This window comes from Aythya ferina (assembly GCF_964211825.1).
Source record: "Aythya ferina genome assembly, chromosome: 1".
NCBI classification, from domain to species: Eukaryota; Metazoa; Chordata; class Aves; order Anseriformes; family Anatidae; genus Aythya; species Aythya ferina.
Window position 1 is genome coordinate 197,467,948 of NC_140296.1, and position 18,866 is coordinate 197,486,813.

General features: G+C 34.7%; 1 protein-coding gene across 23 annotated transcripts in view; it reads right to left on the minus strand.

Moving 5' to 3' along the window:
- PCLO (piccolo presynaptic cytomatrix protein) overlaps window positions 1-18,866 on the minus strand; it is a 371,480-nt gene that overhangs the window by 197,154 nt on the left and 155,460 nt on the right. For all 23 annotated transcript variants that reach the window (XR_014697644.1, XR_014697645.1, XR_014697646.1 and 20 more), the window contains exon 4: window positions 4,692-5,912. Coding sequence is in view for 17 of the 23 variants with exons in the window: in XM_084534908.1 (XP_084391034.1) it covers window positions 4,692-5,912 (1,221 nt within the window). In the remaining 6 variants the exon portion in view is untranslated. The remainder of the gene's footprint in view (window positions 1-4,691; window positions 5,913-18,866) is intronic.

The window sequence follows — 18,866 nt, forward strand, 5'->3', positions numbered from 1 at the left end:
TTCATTAGAAGCTTTTTCCTTTAGAAACTATTTATTCCTTCAGTTCCTCACTTTTAAAATTATTTTAAAATAAGTGACAGGAACTGCTTTAAAGTGCTTTAAAAACTCAAATTAGTTATCAGATTAAATCAGAACTCCTTTAAAAGAAAACTGTGATGTAAAAAAAGTCTTGTCAGTTTTTAAAATTATTTATAATTAGCAAGATTACATTCAGTTGCAGAAATTTTAATTTGCAGAGGAACTCATGATTTTAAAAAGGTCATTCTCATTATAGAATAAATAGACATATCCAGTTTGTTTAAAGAAAAAAAAAAAAAAAAAAAAAAAAAGAAAAGAAAAAAGAAAAGAGAAAGAAAAGAAAAAAAGACTGGTTGAGTAAACTGTTTCTACCTGTGCCCACAAAAAAAAATGATTACAGACAAGCCTCTTCCTTCTTCTGGCTCCTTGGTCTGTGTTTTGTCACTAATATCATACATCAGAATTATGATTCCAATTTGCAGTATACTAATTTCTATCCAGTTATTCAACATTAGCACATGATCATTCTTCAGCAAACATGAGAAGACAGTAATTAGGACACTTACATAATATAGCTGATGTGTTGTAATTACATTTCCAACTCACCACATTGTAATGTGTTCATGTACATATGGTAAACTTCTTGTATTTGGGTCCAAAGACAACTGTTTTATATTCACAAAATTATATGTCATAATATAGTGTTAGAACACCTAAATACTAGTGCATGTTAAAAGACAGTTTATCGGGAAAAAGACCTGTAAATCATGAGCAAAGATAGTTTGTTCCTTGACATCTGTTTGAAGAAATTATAGATTAAAATACTACTGAAAAAGGAACATTTGAAGGAAAAATTGCTTTGTGATACCTATGATCCTAATTTGAGGCCCAAATCTTTAAAATATTTAAATATTTAACTCACATTTATTTCAAAGGATGGCAGATCTCTAAATAAAATTGAGGTCTGTGGGAGATTTTCCAAGGCTCATTCCAGTGATTTTACTGTATCAGAACCTTTAACCTTTTATTATTTAACCATCCAAATGCTATCAGTGTGCAACACTTAAATTGTTCTTTCATTTTCCATTTCTGTCATAGGATTTCTTCCTCTCTTGAGAAAAAAAAAAATGTATCTAGAAATATTCAACGTAAAGCACAGTAAACGTTAAAAAAATTAATAACATTCAGAAATCTTTTTTTTTAATTTATTTTTTCTTGAATTATTTCGCCAATGAGCAAAAAGGGGGAAGGTGGTTTTGTTTGTTTGTTTGTTTGTTTTTTAGGGGGGAGGAGATAGCGAGGGGAAGAGAGCTGTGTTTAAAATTAGCTATTCCTTTTTCATTCATTCAGTTGTTTTGTATTTAAGAGTGTTCTATTTTTAAAAATACCTAAAAGAGGATATCTATGCACTTTCTTTTTGCATTAATATATTACACTTTCTAATTTTTATCTAAGTGTTCTTCAAAATCCAATAACACAAGTAAAAGAAAGCTAAAGACAGTAGGAGCAAATAAAACATAAGAGAAAGAAAGGTGAAATATAGGCATGTGAGTACCTCATAATATATCAACAGATAATTAGAAATCATCAATTAATTTACAATAAAAATGTGTTGCAATCAGAGACAGAATCAAGTATATGTATCTTAGATTTGTCTGGAGTGCCACATGCTTTCTCATCTTTGTAGAAAACAAAAATGGCAATGAAATGAAAACAGGATTGAGACTAGTATGTGATAAACTTTTCCTTAGAGATTTTTTGAACATAAAAAATAGTATTTCTAACAATAACATCAAAAAATCTGTCTACTTCAGTTTTCAGAATTTGTCCAGGAAAAAAACAAAACAAAACAAAACAAAACGCAGAAGAGACATTTTGTTAAATTAAGCTTGCTCTTCTTGGAAAATCCTGCAATAGGGCCTCATGTCTAATATAAAATAATCAAACTAATATTCCCTGTTGTTAGATCTCCTTGTTTCTTCCAGAAGGGGGGACTCTGGCTATGTTACTCGGATCAGAATTCACATTCCCTTGGTACAATCAGATGATATCCTATCTTTTGATACTATGAAGAGGAGTGAACACATCATGTGATGGGATTTGCATCTCAGACAGGGAATTTGATTTCTAAAAATAATCGTATTTTTAACAGAACATGACACAGCACAATTTCCAAATCACATTATTTTTCTGGTCAAATAACTTGGTTATCAAAAAAATAGAAAAAAAACAAAAAACAAACACAAAAACATTACTACATTACTTATTGACTGATATTATTAGGAAACATAATTTTGGCAAATGTTAAAGTCTTCTTCAACCTACTCCTAGTTTTCCAACATAATGATAAACACCTAACTTGCAGTATTGAAACAAAAACAAACAAGCAAAAAAAAACCACACACATGATTTGTAATTTCTCAACAAATTTTACATGTTACCCACTTCAGCAGGTAAGTTATTGTTGTAAGTACTTGTTACTGACTTCAGATTCAGAAAATATTTTTTTTAGAAATGCAGCCATCTAATACATATTACCACAAACTCATCCATTGATCTAACTTGACAGCCCACCAAAAACCCAACTTGAAAGTAGTTTTCCACTTGGGATAGGCAAATGAAATAGTAAAAAGATGTAAAGGTTGCATACATTAACATACCATGCTCAGAAATCACAATATATTCCTCAAATGTTTATTATTGGGACTAGCATTATTTAACAGCTTTGTTGGAGACTTGGACAGTGGGATTGAATGTGCTGTGAACTAGTCGGAAGACAACACTAAGCAAAGTGTTGCACTCGACATGCTGGAGGAAGGAATGCCATTCAGACGGACCTGGAGAGGCCTGAGAGTTGGGTCCATGCAAACCTTGCCAACAAGACTAAGTGCAAGGCTCTGCACCTGGAACAGTGCAATCCCAAATATAAATACAGGTTGTGTGGAGAATGGATTGAAATCAGCCTTGAGGAGAAGGGCCTGGGGGTGCTGGTGGATGAGAAGCTCAACATAAGCTGGCAATGTGAGCTTGCAGCCCAGAAAGACAACTGTATCCTGGGCTGCATCAAAAGCAGAGTGGCCAAGGGAGTTTATTTTCCCCCTCTGGTTGGCTCTCATATGACCCCATGTGGAATGCTGAATATAATTCAGCTCAGGGGGTCCAGCACAAGAAGGTCATGAACCTGCTGGAAAGAGTCTACAGGAGGGCCATGAAGGTGATCAAGGAGCTGGTGCACCTCTTATGAAGACAGGCTGGGGAGTTGGGGTTGTTCAACCTGGAGAAGAGAAGGCTCTGGGGAGATCTTCTAGCGACCTTCCCATACCTAAAGAGGACCTACAGAAAAGCTGGGGAGGGACCCTTTGTCAGGAAATGTAGTGGTAGGACAAGGCAGAATGGCTTTACATTGAAAGAGGGTAGATTTAGATTAGATATAAGGAAGAAGTTCTTTACTCTGAGGGTGCTGAGGCACTGGAACAGGTTGCCCAGAGAAGCTGTGGATGCCCCATCCCTGGAAGTGTTCAAGGCCAGGTTAGAGGGGACTTGGAGCAACCTGGTCTAGTAAGAGGTGTCCCTGCCCGTGGCAGGGGGTTGGAACTGGGTGATCTTTAAGGTCCCTTCCAACCCAAACCTTTATATGATTCTCTTTACATTCTTTAATGTCAAGTGGTCTAAAGAGCCCCTGCAAAGTCGTGTTGACTGAGGTTTGCCACAAGAATGGCAGGCAAGAGCTCAGGTGAGACGGTGAGTACGAATGACAGCAGCTCTCCAGAAATCAGGATGCTGGTCTTTTCCAGACGGGACAGAAGAGAACATGCTGAAATCACTGCAAGAGGACCTTTGAAGGACCTAGTGACAAACCAGACTGTTTTTGATACATACAATAGTACTGGGCTGTTTTGAAATCATTTCATTTTGAAGAATGCATTTCTCTTACGAAATACCTCCTGCTTTACAGCAAACTGACTGTTGTGGGCTTGCTGATCATGCCTGTATTGCTAAATAAAAGAAGGCAGAAATAGTTGCCTGGCCCTGAGCCTGGCTGGCCTGGCACAGCTTGCAGTAGAGTGCCCAATCTCCCTTCCTCTGCAGAGCACTGCACTAGATCTGGCCCATCAGGCTGGATAAGCAACCTCATCTAGTGGAATATGTCCCTGCCCATGGAAGGGAGTTTGGAACTAGATGACCTTTAAGTTCCATTCTGATCCAAACCATTCTACGATTCTATAATTATACTTTGGTAGTGAAAAACACAGCACCTTTTACCATCACATCTCATTTGCTTTTGTGATTAAGAACAATGAAAATGTTCCCACTTCAACAATTAAACTCCAAAGCCTTGAGAGTCCATGGAAGCAGGTAAATAAATCAGAAGTATTTGAAAACTGTTTGAACAGAAACTTTGATTTACTTTCAAATGCTTAATTATTTAAACGGAAAATCATGCCAGAACTATTTGAAAGTTGCACTTAAACAATAGAACTAACTGGTAAGTAACTCTTATCAAACAGGAGTCATTGATTTTATCATTAAGAATCATCTTGTACAGAGAATAACAATAAAGATACAGGGAGGGAAGGAAGATACTAAGTCCATCAGAATCAGATTCTAAATTGTAGCAAAAAGGGAGGGAGGAAAGGAGGAAGAAAGAAAAGGAGGGGGAAAAAGCCACTTACCATTTTTTCTCTCACTGTTTCCACATGGCCAGATCTTAGCACACGTGACATTTGAACGGGAGTTTCTTCTTTCTCAGCTTTTTCAGCTTTCAAAACCATTTGGGTAATCCCAGTTGTCAAACCCTCTTTCTTAGCATCCTCTTGTTTCTTTGCATACAGTTCCTCACAAGGTGCTTCAACTTCTCCTTTATGTACAGCAACATGGTCTTTTGCCTCAGCTATAATTTGCTCTTTTTTGTCCTCTGAATGTGGTGCCTTCTTTTCTGGGAGCAGAGGTTTTTTATCTTCTTCAAATTTGCTTAAAGTTTTCTTTTGATCTGAACTTACTGTTGCAGGAATTTTATCTGCTGAAAGTGTCTTTGACAGCTTTTCTTGCTGAAGTTTTGATTCTTCTTTTTGAGCTTCCTGTTGGATTTTCTCCACTGAAGAAGCTTTTGCAATTTTCACATGTTGAAGATTTGGATCTTCTTTCTGAATTCCATGTTGAATTTTATCAGCTGAAACAGCCTTGGACAATTTCACCTCCTGAAGTTGTGCATCTTCCTTCTGAGCTGAAGGTTGGATTTTGTCAGCTGATAGTGCCTTTGCCATTTTCATCTGTTGGAGTTTTGGGTCTTCCTTCTGAATTCCATGTAAAATTTTGTCAGCTGAGGGTAACTTTGCCAATTTTGCTTCTTGAATTTTTATGTCTTCCTTCTGAACTCCATGCAAAATTTTATCTGCTGAAGATGTTTTTGCCAGTTTTGCCTCTTGAAATTTTGTATCCTCCTTTTGAACTCCATGTAAAATTTTATCAGATGAGGGTGTCTTTATCAGTTTTGTTTGCTGGAGTCTGGGGTCTTCCTTCTGAGAGACACGTATTTTATCAGCTGAGGGTGTCTTGAAAAGTTTGCTCTGCTTAAGTTTTGCATCTTCTTTTTGAATTCCTTGCTGGATTTTATCATCTGATGATGTTTTTTCCAACCTCCCCTGCTGAAGCTTTGGAACTTCCTTCTGAACGCCTGGTTCTTCTTTAGGTTTTGCGGCTGCTGGAGTAGGCGGTGTGGAAGTCTTCTGAGGGGAATGTGAGACGGCAGGCACAGGCTGTTTTTGAGGAGTTGCAGGTGGTTTGGATACTGGTTGTGAAGGGCCTGGTTTTGGAAGTGGCACCTTGCCCATATCTCCAAGTTGTCCTGACATTGCCCTTTGGGTCTGGCAGTTTAAGCACAGCCATTCCTGTACCTGTGATACAACAAACATATGAAGTTACTTATTTGAAAACTTAACAGTAAAATCACGTTGTGTTTTCAGCTGGTACAGTTGCCATTAAAATACTTGTAAGCTCTATCCTATGAGCACTGAACAGGCATTTTCTTTGTCTGCTGCTCCTGCAGGATGATCCACAATACCTTTTTAAAAAAAATAAAAATGAAGTATGTCATGTTCCAGAAAGCCTGGCTGAACAAAAAGAAAAATAGATTGTGAAATGTAATAATTACATTGTCCCTAAGTATTGATGACCTTTATGTACAAAGTTTGCTTATGTGTTCCTAAAACCTTTTTTTTTTTTTTTTTCCTGAGGACTATAATCTGCCAAAATCTGCCTCTAATTTCGTAAGTCTGAGTAAAAGAAGATGAACTGGGATTCATGGACCTTTGTATTTTTCTTCATAAATTATGTTCCTCTCTTGAATTTGTGTGTATGTATCACTGGTTAAGTTAGTAACCCCAAAGAAAGTATATGTTTGCTCTCTTTACTACTTAATCTCTTCTGAATACTGTCTTTTACTCTTCTTCAAAGAAAATCAGGAAGACAAGGACAAGACTACAAAAGATCTTATTGCCAGTTGCCTAGCCACTACATGAGACAGTTTCCAGTGGGGCTTGGGGTACAGTTTCTTTAGAACAGCAAAAAGACATTTTAAATACAGAAAACTAACTAACCGAACAACTAGTATTGTGCTACCCCTTTGGAAAAACAAAACAAAACAAACAAACAAACAAACAAACAAAAAAAAAAACGGGAAAAAAAAAGATAAAAAAGATTAGGCTAACAAGTTAAATGTAAATGACAAGAATTGCAGATGAAATGACAATTGAATGTGAGATAAAATCTAACAACATTGGGTAGGTAGGCTAGTTTTGTTGAAGTGCAGCTAAAGTCTATTTAATGTATAAAATGTTTTTATTTGAAGAAATTAATGTCGGGTAGAAGATTGCATGATGGCACTCACTATCATTCAGGTCAACTAACAATTGCCTTATGTATTAATTTTCTACTTCTATAGAAAATGATCAAATTAGTGAGTCCTGTTACTTGACACAAATACATATTTATGAAAAAACATTTGGCAATGTTGTCCCAATAAATGGAGTTTATTCACTGAATTGTCTGTCTCTAAATGCAGTCAAGGCCCTAATAGTTACTATACCTTTTGCAATTCCTAACTGAATGCAGATCTGTATAAGACTATTAGATTTATTTATTATTATTTTTTTTTTTCTGTAGAAAAAACACTAAAACATTAAAATATAACCCTCCAAAGGAGATTAACCCTTAAAATGCTACTACCTGTAATCTGCCTGGAAAGCATTAATTAGGAAATAGGAATAAAAACAGCTTCATTTGTGAAGAATGTGCAAAATAAAAATTATCTTTCTTGAAAATACTCCTGTTAGGGATTTCCCTGGATTTTATTTATCTATTTATTTTATTTATTTATTATTTTTTTTAACTATAGCTTCCTTTCTTTTTGGTGTGGCCTGTTTAGAAATTAGAAATCAATACTGGAAAACATAACTATGCTGTGAATTATGTTTTATAACCTAAAAATTGAATTAATACATCTGGAAACTAATTTGGCCTTAAATCCACAAAAATTATGATAGTAGTACTATCAGGAATTCTAAATATACTAGATATTTTTTATTATAAATAGAACACAGAATAAAGAAACAATTTCATAGTATTTTTTGATTCTGTTCTCAGAAAGACTGAAAAGGCTACTACACAAAGCTGACTAGATAATTATGACAGTTCATTTTTATTTTAAAGTTATTGTAGATTCAAAAAGACCAATAAATTCTTTCAAAAAGTAGGCAGAAATGTTACCATTACTACTTATGTCAATAGAGCTTATTTCAGTACAGAACATGGGAATAATACTCAAATGTTGTTAAGCTTCTCAGAAGCTAGCCTTAACTATCTTTTACTTCATTAAAAAATAATAAATAATAATAATAATTGTCTTCTACCATGAAATAATCCATGGGTCAAGAGTTTGCTCCATTTCACATACTTACTACATATATATTTAATGAACATGCTACTTTGTACATTAAATGCACAAGTTCTTCTCACATTTCCATTTCTGCATGACATTGCTTCCATTTATTTCCTGGTAATACATCTCTTCTGTAGGTTCTCTATGCTTGTACCTTTTGTACACATCCGCATTTGACTCATCACTTCTTCTAGCTTTGTTGGTAAGGTAGCACTTAGTACCTCTGCAACTGTGAGCCTCCATTGCTCATACACATGCCCCTTCTTAGATTCACACACAGTAGTGCTGAAGACATCATAGAACAAGTCTCTTAAAAATGAAAGTAACAGTAATAAATATGAGCAAAGGCAGTTGATGATGAGTGAATTGGCAAATTGTGCTAAACCTTGTCAAGAGATGGAAGTTCTAATCTTGCCTTCCTGCCATACTGATGTAAGTGGTGCTAGTGAAATGACCTGGAATTGTCTAGATACACAGTGATTTAATGAATCTTGCCATTGTCCTCTTGGACTTTTGTTATATTTGTATCTAATTATCACTTCTTTTTTTCTTTTTCTTTTTTTTCTTAGGGTTGCTATGTAGGCATGGAAAATACATCTCTCAAGCTATGTGTTTTAAAATGCAATCTTTTTATAATCATGAAGATATTTGATCACAAAATAACCTATACAAATCTTATATCACCAGCCCTCTAGCTCCTAATTCACTGTCAGAATGGTTCTCTGTAAATTGAATTTTGTACCATGAAGTCATATGCCTCAGTTTAAGACTCAACTTTTCCTCAGTTAACCTCATGCCCTGAATGCTAGTTTTTCCTTAGGCTATCTTTTCAGTTAGCCTGTCAACCCAAATTTATTAGGACTTGGGAAATGGACATAATCTTTCTTCAGCAGTCTTCACTAGATAAATTGTAGTTCTTTACAGAAATATTCACACTCCTTGGTTCCTGAATTGGCAGTAGACATTATCCTTGGTATCACAACCAATATCAATGTGCTTTAATATTCTAAGTCTGTGGCTCTCCCACTGTGTTTTCCAAACAAACTCTTATTGCTGGACAGTACAAAGAAGCTGTGTTACAATGTCCTCCTCATTTGGTTTTATAATAAACAAATGCCATCGTGAAAAGTTCATACATCTAACATTCATTGCAACTGTTTATTTTTTAAAGTGTCATGCAAAGGCTCAAGCATTTCAGTTCCTTTGCTTTTGAAAATGCCACAATGCCAGAGGAGTTCAAGTTGAAAACAATAGGTCTACTACTCCTTCTCTCTGTCGTTCAAGGATTTTTCATTGCAGTATGTTGATGGATAGATTACCCTCTCCTGGCAAACACCAATTGGTAAACTAACTGAAAGTAACTCAAAGTACCTAATGTATTTGTTAAGGTGAAAATAAACACTTCCCACAGAACATCTCTAAATTTACCTCTGAAGTAAAATGTTTTAGTTTCATTTGGAGGCCAAATAATTAATTTCTTTGTCATGGTTGGAGCATACCTTTATCCCTTCCTAATTCTTCCTCCTCACTGCTCTTAGTAAAGGAAAATAATAAAATTAATATAGGAACATAAGAAAGGATGAAGCACATCTGTGAAAAAATAAATTATGTTAGCTTTCACTACCTAATGTAATCACATTATCAAACAGAATCTTTATGGAAAACCATGTACTAAATATAACTGTAAGATATATATAATCCATCCAAACCAACTGACACACAGCTAACCCATATATAACTCATATCTGCTCTTATTTATTTTAAGAACTGCTCCTGGTAACTACAGCTCTATTAGTACAACTCAAATGTTTACAAAGTTTTAGAAAATAATTTGAAAGATAATTGAATTGATCCTTGTGACAAAGAAAAGGGCCACATGCTAAAAGTCAATACATATTTACTAGAATAAGCCTGTATCATATAACTTTTTGCTTTTGAAAGTATCATTTATTTTACAAGTAAAAATTAAACCATTACATGCTCAACACACCTGGAATACCAGAAAAATAACTGAATCTGTGACACCATGAATTTGTCAAATTAAGAGAGATGAGTAAATTGCCAGGTAGGAAAAAAGATCTCCTGTGGAGAAAAATGACCCTAAATTCTTTACATTTTAGCTACTTTAGTTATTTAAAGTAGAGTGATAAGTGAGAACATAAGGATATAGAAGAAGACACATTGGCCTTGACCAGTAAACTGGATATTGCCTATTTATTCCCCAAACGGCTCCGGAGTCTTTAAATTCAGTAATTATGTGCAACCACTGCTTGGACCCTCTTTTTTTGTTTTTCCCCATCCTTAACATTTTCTATTCAAATTTGTATCCTTGCTTACTAACAGAAGCCTCCAGGGACTCTGACTTTCTGAATAGACATATCTTGGATGTTGAAATAATTATTCTGTGGAAGAAAGGTAGAACAATCAGACAGTTATTTCTAACGTCCTAAGATTTTGCTTCATCTCCAGTAAAAAATTAAAAGTACTCTTGGTACGTTGTCAGCTGATTTGTTATTACTAACGATCCCTTCTTTTTTATCCCCCACCAAATGTTAACACTTGCAAGAGAGTTGCAAACACTGCTGCAAATTACCAGAGAAGTACAAAGAGCCAGTGTTTTTCCTATATGTCAGGATTTACCTGCTCCTCAGATTTAATAGGGTGGGGACTGTTAAATATTCCATTTTATTTTGAGCAGATGAAATACAGATTACAACAACACAAAGATGACCTACTTCTTCAAGTGATGACAATTCTGAAATGCATATGCCCTTATACTTCAAGATACATCCTAGCACCTTCAGGAAAAGCTCATTCTTTTTCTTTCTAGGAACTGCTCTGTTTGCAAATTTTAATTTTAGTAATCAAATTTGATAATGAGAATTTTTATGTGTATAATGCCTGTGTATCCTTTAATTTGCTTTTAGCTATTTTGCTGAAGGCCCTTCAAGGCTTAGTATTATGCAAGCAATGCACAAAAAGGTATCCCTATTGTATACATCATCATAGATGCAAAAGAAGCAAAGATGTTGAAAAAATAACTGCTCTTTTTGGTGGAGGGGGGACCATTACCATACTTGTTTTCACTCTGAATCTACCTGCATTTTCCTATGGTGTTTTTTATTTATTTATTTTTTCCCCATGCACTTTTATAACCAGATGACAACTTCTTTGACATTGACAAGATGACAATCCTTTTTGGATTGGCAGGTTTGCTGTAGGGGTGATGTTGCCCAAATCAAAGGAATAAATGGCCTTCATCCTCAGTCTTATACAGAGAAATTTCTATCAAGCATTTTAATGCCTCTGGTGATCTCTTCTTTTGTTATCGTGGCAAACCCAACTCCAATGAAGGAAAAGAAAACAAAGCAAAACAACAAAGTGAATATGAGCTTCATTCAAAGGCCAAAGAAATCAATCGAAGAGTCTCAAGTAGTAGTTCAGTGGGGCTGGGATGATTAAGCTGTATGTATACTTTGAGAAATTCTGAATAATAATACAAGTCCAAAAAGCATTATTTGAAATGCAATATAAACCTTCTTTACAACCATGCAAGGAAAATATGTTGCAATTGTAACGCCTTTAGATAATTACATATCATACTTGCAGTGTCTGTCATGATAATAATCAAAGATTATTATCCAGGTGCTACCACAACACAAATTCATTGCAGAGCTAACCTCTAATTCACACGAAATGATACCCTGTAAGTCTATGGGTTGAACGTTCAAATTACTGAATCTATAAAGTTCAGTTTAGGAAAGCCTATTAATAGTCAATGTTTTTTATCAAGGGAAGGTTAAAAAAGTCTTTCCTATAATAATGAGATCAATACATATCCTCTTGATTTTCTGTGTACATAAAAGATTAATGAAAACATGTATCCTATTGTTGATTTCTTTAGCTTGGATAATAAATGTTCAGAAACCAAGAAGCCAAACAACATGAACTTGATTTCTTTTTCATTTTCTTTTTGGCTTTTGAGCCTTATAGGTAATTTTGAAAACAACATTTTACAACAGAATATGCATTAATAGCAGATGTAGAGAGCCTCTTGTTTCACCACATTAATGGGAATACCACCTTTATATTAAGCAGTCTTCCAATCCACAAAATCCATCCCAGCATATGTTTTCAACATTACTTTGATATCTCATTTTCCACTCAAGAAAAACACTGGTGATTTAGTATTTACTACTAGGATAAGAAGGTAATAACATTTACATATATATTTCTGCACATATCTGATCACCAGTCAGTATGCAGTTGTTGCAGTGACATTCTTTTTCACAGTTACTTTTAAGGAGATTGCCAACTAACTGACTAAAATAATTTACATTTACTTGCACGCATGACAATGAACATGCTGCTGTGGATTAATTAAACAGCAGTATATACCCTGTTTATATTACTCTTAGCTTGCTTTAGTAGTATAATTGTAATTATTCCATTTAGATTATACAGACCAAAAATCTGAGGTTGTGTTAGTATCTGAAGTAATAATTTTAAAAGTGAGTTTTCAATATCTTATTGTTTCATTTAGAAACTATGTCACTTCAGAGCTTTACAGTTGTCAGGTTATCATTATCTTTTTCAGCTATATGTAGATGCTGAGTAGCCCTAATATGAATGCCTTTTGTACTCTTTATTATAACAGTCTCAAAGTATATATGTATTTTGTATACCTTCTAGAAACTGAATAACAATTCCTCTCACAATGGGTCAGCAAAGAGCGTGAGTATTCCCATTCCATTACTGTTGTTATTTGTCCTGAACTGACAAAATGTCTAGTGCTACAGATGGCACTAAAACAACAAACAATTCCATGCCCTGAAGAGACTGCAGTCTATTCTGTCCTATGGTCAATTTAGACCTTTTTGAAGGGTCTAGAGGAATATGGTTATTCATCTCAAACTGGGACTCAGATATCAAACGAGATGAGAGGAATTCTGTAGTAAAAAGGACTATTCTGATGTCTCAGAGTGCCTACTGCTCACTGTATCTTTAGCACATCTAGGAAGCTGTATTTGATGATAAGCTACAAATACAACCTTTTAATCTGAACCTTAATGGTTCATATTAACAAACACCTCAGCCATTCTTTGTAAAATCATTTTTATTTTGGTCATCCCCATAGACATACAGTGAAAAATGATAGACATCATTATTCTGAAAAGTCACTGTTTTGCATTTTTTTTGCTCTTTCAAACCAGATAATCACAAAACTGGCGTGTAGTTCGTTTCAGCAATACACTTTGCATAAACAATAATCACTGCTGAGACAGTTTGATAGATGTCTTCCTTTTTCTCATGATTACTGTATCATTGCATGAGCAGTCTTTTTTTAAAAAGACATTAAGTGTAAATGGCAGATCAATGCTCCAAGTGAAATGCTATGGAGGAGGATGGAAATAAATTAAGGAATGGAAGGGTTTTTTAGATTCCTAGCTCCATCCAGACTAATCTCACTTAACTTTTAACACTTAACTAGGAACTGAAGTTTTGACCTGGGCTACCAAAATTCCCCCTCTAGTCTCTGAGACATTATCTGCAGATATGAACACCACTGGAGAGCTGACAGCTGTACCTATTCCCGAGCAGGGAAAGAGCCTGGAGCAAACTATGCTCTAAATAAACTTCACTTCAAGCATGATTTTGAGGTGTGCTGATGGCCTACACTAAAGTGCGAAGAATAACCGTTCTTACATTGATAGCCCTATGAAAGGTCCTTTAATCTGATACATAAGTGTTCTGTAATCTGATACCTAAATATATCGTCCAGTTTTCAAAAGCTCTAAATACCTGAGGATACTTTCACTGACTTCCATTTTTTAGTTCTCTAACCAGAACAACACCATGTGTGATATCTTTCATCACTTTTTTTTTTTTTTTTTTAATGTTTCATCACTTATTGAGTTTACTATCATTTAGTGCTGATCTACGTCTAGTATTTGTTCTTCTCATGTCACTGATACATGAATCCTTTAGGTGCCTGGAGGTTTTGAAAATGAAGGGGAAAGACAAAGAAACAAACAAATGACTGGATAATAATTCGTGGTCAAGGAAACGTGCAATATTCTCAAGTAAGAGGAGCAAAAGTCCATCAGAAATGAAGGAAAATCATTTACCCGGCTTTGGAAAATTATATTAATCATTAACTACAAATACAGTAGGAAGTTGCATATAACCATTTGCTGGATATATTTACAGCTGTCATGACAATAAAAAGGTAATGAAGCAAGTAAAGAAAATTGATATTGTACTTTTACATCTCCGCAGAATGGTCATAACTTTGTGATACACATACATTTTCCAGTGACTTCTTGAGCTCTTCCCAATGGACTTCCCTCCTAAACACCCAAACTGAGGAAGTGAAAACTGACCTCCCCACTCTAAGACATGAAAAGTGCTATGTGAAGAGACAGCAGAGCACAGAAATGGAATTACAGCTGCCATTTGTTTTCTCTGCTTGTAACTAGCCCTGCAACAGCACTGCCTGGCTTTTCAACATGTGGGTCAGAATAGCAATTAGGGTGTTGCCACTTTCACCGATAAGAGGCAAATTCTCAAACTGTGAGGCAACAAAGTCTAAAGTCTAGGGAAAGGCAAAGGAAAAGGTGAGGTACAGGGGGAAAAGGGGAAAAACAACTTTTTAAATATCTTGGCTTTTCTGCTTCTTTGGAGATTTATGCTGATTATATCTCAAGACTGTGGTAGACATTTTAATAATAATAATTGTTCTTGATTATTGATTTTACTTTGCACTCGACTGCCTAAAATTTTGCCCTTGTATAGCCACACAATGGAAAATGTTAAAAGATTGTCTTAAAAGGGAATATGTCACTTAGTCAGCAAGATAATTCTGTCAAGCATTGTAACTAACTCAGAAAAGAAGAGCATGCTGTGCATTTATATAATTTGGCAACTACCAAGTATGTACGTGAAGAATTAAAATAAAACATTTTTTCTCGGAAAACTTCAGACCAATATCCATTGAAATTACTTCTCAATATTTTTTACAGAAATGTGCTTGCAATCTGCTCAAAAGCCTAACATACTGTAATGCTACAATATGGATGAAATGAGATGTTTTTAATGTGCAAATAAATATTATGCACTTCAACAATCACACATAATAAGCTTGAGTTTACTTTCAAGAGATAGCATGAATACAATTATAATCCATACTATATAGTCCAAATAATCTAAACCAATGTAAAGTCTTCTCAAAATTTATGTACCAACTCTCAACATAAGTATCAAATGTAAGAGGAAAAGACAGGCTTTAACTGCTAAACTGTAATCATAGAATCAGAATGTTTGTGGAAGGGACCTTAAAGATCACCCAGTTCCAACCCCCTGCCACGGGCAGGGACACCTCTTACTAGACCAGGTTGCTCCAAGTCCCCTCTAACCTGGCCTTGAACACTTCCAGGGATGGGGCATCCACAGCTTCTCTGGGCAACCTGTTCCAGTGCCTCAGCACCCTCAGAGTAAAGAACTTCTTCCTTATATCTAATCTAAATCTACCCTCTTTCAGTGTAAAGCCATTCTGCCTTGTCCTACCACTACATTTCCTGACAAAGGGTCCCTCCCCAGCTTTTCTGTAGGTCCTCTTTAGGTATGGGAAGGTCGCTAGAAGATCTCCCCAGAGCCTTCTCTTCTCCAGGTTGAACAACCCCAACTCCCCAGCCTGTCTTCATAAGAGGTGCACCAGCTCCTTGATCATATTCATTCATATTCCTGTAGACTTGTTCTAATATCACAGAATCACAGAATTGTCTAGGTTGGAAGAGACCTCAAGATCATCGAGTCCAACCTCTGACCTAACACTAACAAGTCCTCCACTAAACCATATCCCTAAGCTCTACATCTAAACGTCTTTTAAAGACTTCCAGGGATGGTGACTCCACCACTTCCCTGGGCAGCCCATTTCAATGCCTCAAAACCTTCTCAGTAAAGAAGTTCTTCCTAATATCCAAACTAAAACATCCCTGGCGCAACTTAGCCCGTTCCCCCTCGTCCTGTCACCAGGCATGTGGGAGAATAGACCAACCCCCTCGCTACAGCCTCCGTTAATATACTTATAAAGAGTGATAAGGTCGCCCCTGAGCCTCCTTTTCTCCAGGCTGAACAAACCCAGCTCCCTCAGCCGCTCCTTGTAGGACTTGTCCATGTCCTTCTTGTGCTGGGGCCTCTGGGCTAATCACAGGGCTCCAGGTGGGGTCATTCATAAAACAGAGCATTTTAAAGTAATGATTTATTTATTTATTTATTTATTTATACAGAAATATCGATTTCTTTAAGATTTAATATATTTCAATAAAGAACCCTCAACTATATCTGAACAAAAATGCCAAATGCTTCCAACTCTTGGAATGCTACTTTAATTATTATTTATTTTAATCTTCTGAAGTACATCTTTGTACATTTTTCAACACACACACAGTGTTACTTTAGTGGTTATAAAGTGAGAAAAGTATCTGAACAGTTAACAAAAATTAGTGTCGTGTCCCCCCCCCGCCAAAATGATCCCTCTTGCAGTCCTAGGTTGGTCTTTCAGTTCTCATCACAGTCTCCAAAAGAATAAAGAATCCTTTTGGAAGACCTATGTTACCTCTGCATTAATAATAATTTCACAATTACTTAGCAAGTTAAGATGATTTCTCCTTGATGAGAAGACAGACAATCCCTCCACACCTATACAGAAATTGCACTAAGATGCATTTGTCACAACAAGGGTAAATAAAAAATCTTACACTCAAATGAATCAAAAATTTTACATGCTGATCAATATTGTATTATTCACATAGTGTCAGAAGAAACCAAATGGAAGCTTAACTTTTCCCTCAAAAGCATAATCTCCCTTCTACCACGTTTTAAAAGGGTATTTGATGCTATAATGTCTGTATTACAATTTTTAGTTATAAAATGGTACTGTGTTGGAAGGTTAATTACTCTTTTCATTCTATGAACAATAATACATCTGTACTTTTAAAAATAAACCATTATCTTTATACCTAAATCCAAAATATGTTAAAAAAGCAAACAAACCCTTTAACTCTCCAAACCTTGGATAGAATCTGATCTTTGTGTTTCTTACTAGAAAAATAATTTAAAAAATAAATAAATAATATTAATAACAATTAAGAGAAAATGGAAATGTTCATTTGAATTTTTATATGTTGTCAGCTTCTGTTTCTTTATTTTCTATGTAGACTACAATTAGCTATCTACTAAAAGTAGTGCTGCTATTTTGAATAGACTGATCTTATTTTCTCATTGAAAATCAAATTTTAAATTTTAATTAATCTTGAAGCATTTGTTCAACCCTTGAAACACTCTACTAAAGACCCTGTTTACATCATAGATAGTATAACATGATGCAGTCTTCCAGGATGAGTGATACTATTGTCAGTTTCTGATTAATTGTAGGTACTGTATTAACTCAAGAACAAACATCTGGGGATAAAAATGACATAAAGTCAATAGCTCTCATTTGTTTGATGAAAAGTCAGAAGTAAAAAAAAAAAAAAAAAAAAAAAAAAAATCTAAGGAGGAAAAGAGGAACCAGAAGAGAAGCTGATTAAGAGAAGAGCAGAAGAGCCATTTAGGTGACAAGTCAACAACAAATGCTTTTTTTTTTTTTTTTTTTTTTTAACAGATCTTTAATTAAAAAAAAAAAAAAAAAAAAAAAGCGACAAACTGTGTTCTTAGTCTTTGCCGGTTCAAATTCAGACCAAAAAAATCAGGTGATTAAATTAAAGTGAGGATTTTACCTGGGTACCACCTCCACATTTCCACGTAAAAATCTTAATCAAAATGATTTTTTATAGCATTTTTATTCCTCTTCAGAGCATATCCATGTTTTTCTCTGTTATTTATAACCTTTCCCCCCTCCTCAGGAATTGTAGATATACATGCATGAAAAGTATATTACAGAGATCATAACTCCAAAGGTAAGGAACAGGGAATTCAAATTTAATTCTAAAACATAACAAAAGTAATCATATCCATATTATATTCTCTATAATCAGTTCCCAAGATTTTGACACTAGAATAATATACAGTGCATGTGCAAAATGAACCATTTATGGGGCTCTTTTCAAAACAACATCTCAAGGCAATGAAGTGGAAAGTTAACATCTGTCTTCAAAGGCAGAATTGAAAGCATTTTCTAGAATGCACGAGTGAATTTTTATACATCAGAGCAGTTACAATAATGTCCTCCAATAATTTGCATTTAATATATATTAAATATTTCAGAAATATTCCTTTTCATTTAAAGATGACTTTGATACAATCATTCTAATTATTCTGCAAAGAAATCTAAGCAGATTCTTTTTTTTTTTTTAAAAAAAAGCTTTACTTTTAACTGCTGTATTTTTATATTTGTATTTAATTTATATTTATATATATATATATTGAGAATTTTATATTTTCTGTTTTGAATACAATTAAAATACAGTTAGAGTAGTAACTCCAACACAAAAGCTTTTAACTAAAAGTGTAAGAAAAAAAAGGGCAAAAACTTCAACTGACTTTTCATTCCATAGCTGCCTGTGAGGGGTTAACCCAAAATGCCTGGATAGATTCTCAAAATTACCAATTCACAATTCACAACCAGGAGCTGGTTTAGGAGATTTTACTGTTGGTTGATTGAGAAGTTACTAAAATGTGAAGAGTAAATGTGAAGATTTTGCTACTTCCCTCATTTCTCATCTTGTCAAGCTTCAGTGACCAGAGCAGACTGCTACAGCTTTAAAAGTGAAAATATTAAGACTAGGAAAAATTTTTGAAAAGTATTGAAAAAATTAAGAAAAAATATAAAGTATCTATTGAGTATCGTCATGTAATCTTATTCTTGTGGCGTTTGTTGCAAAATAATAATTCAAATAGAGAAAAAAAAATA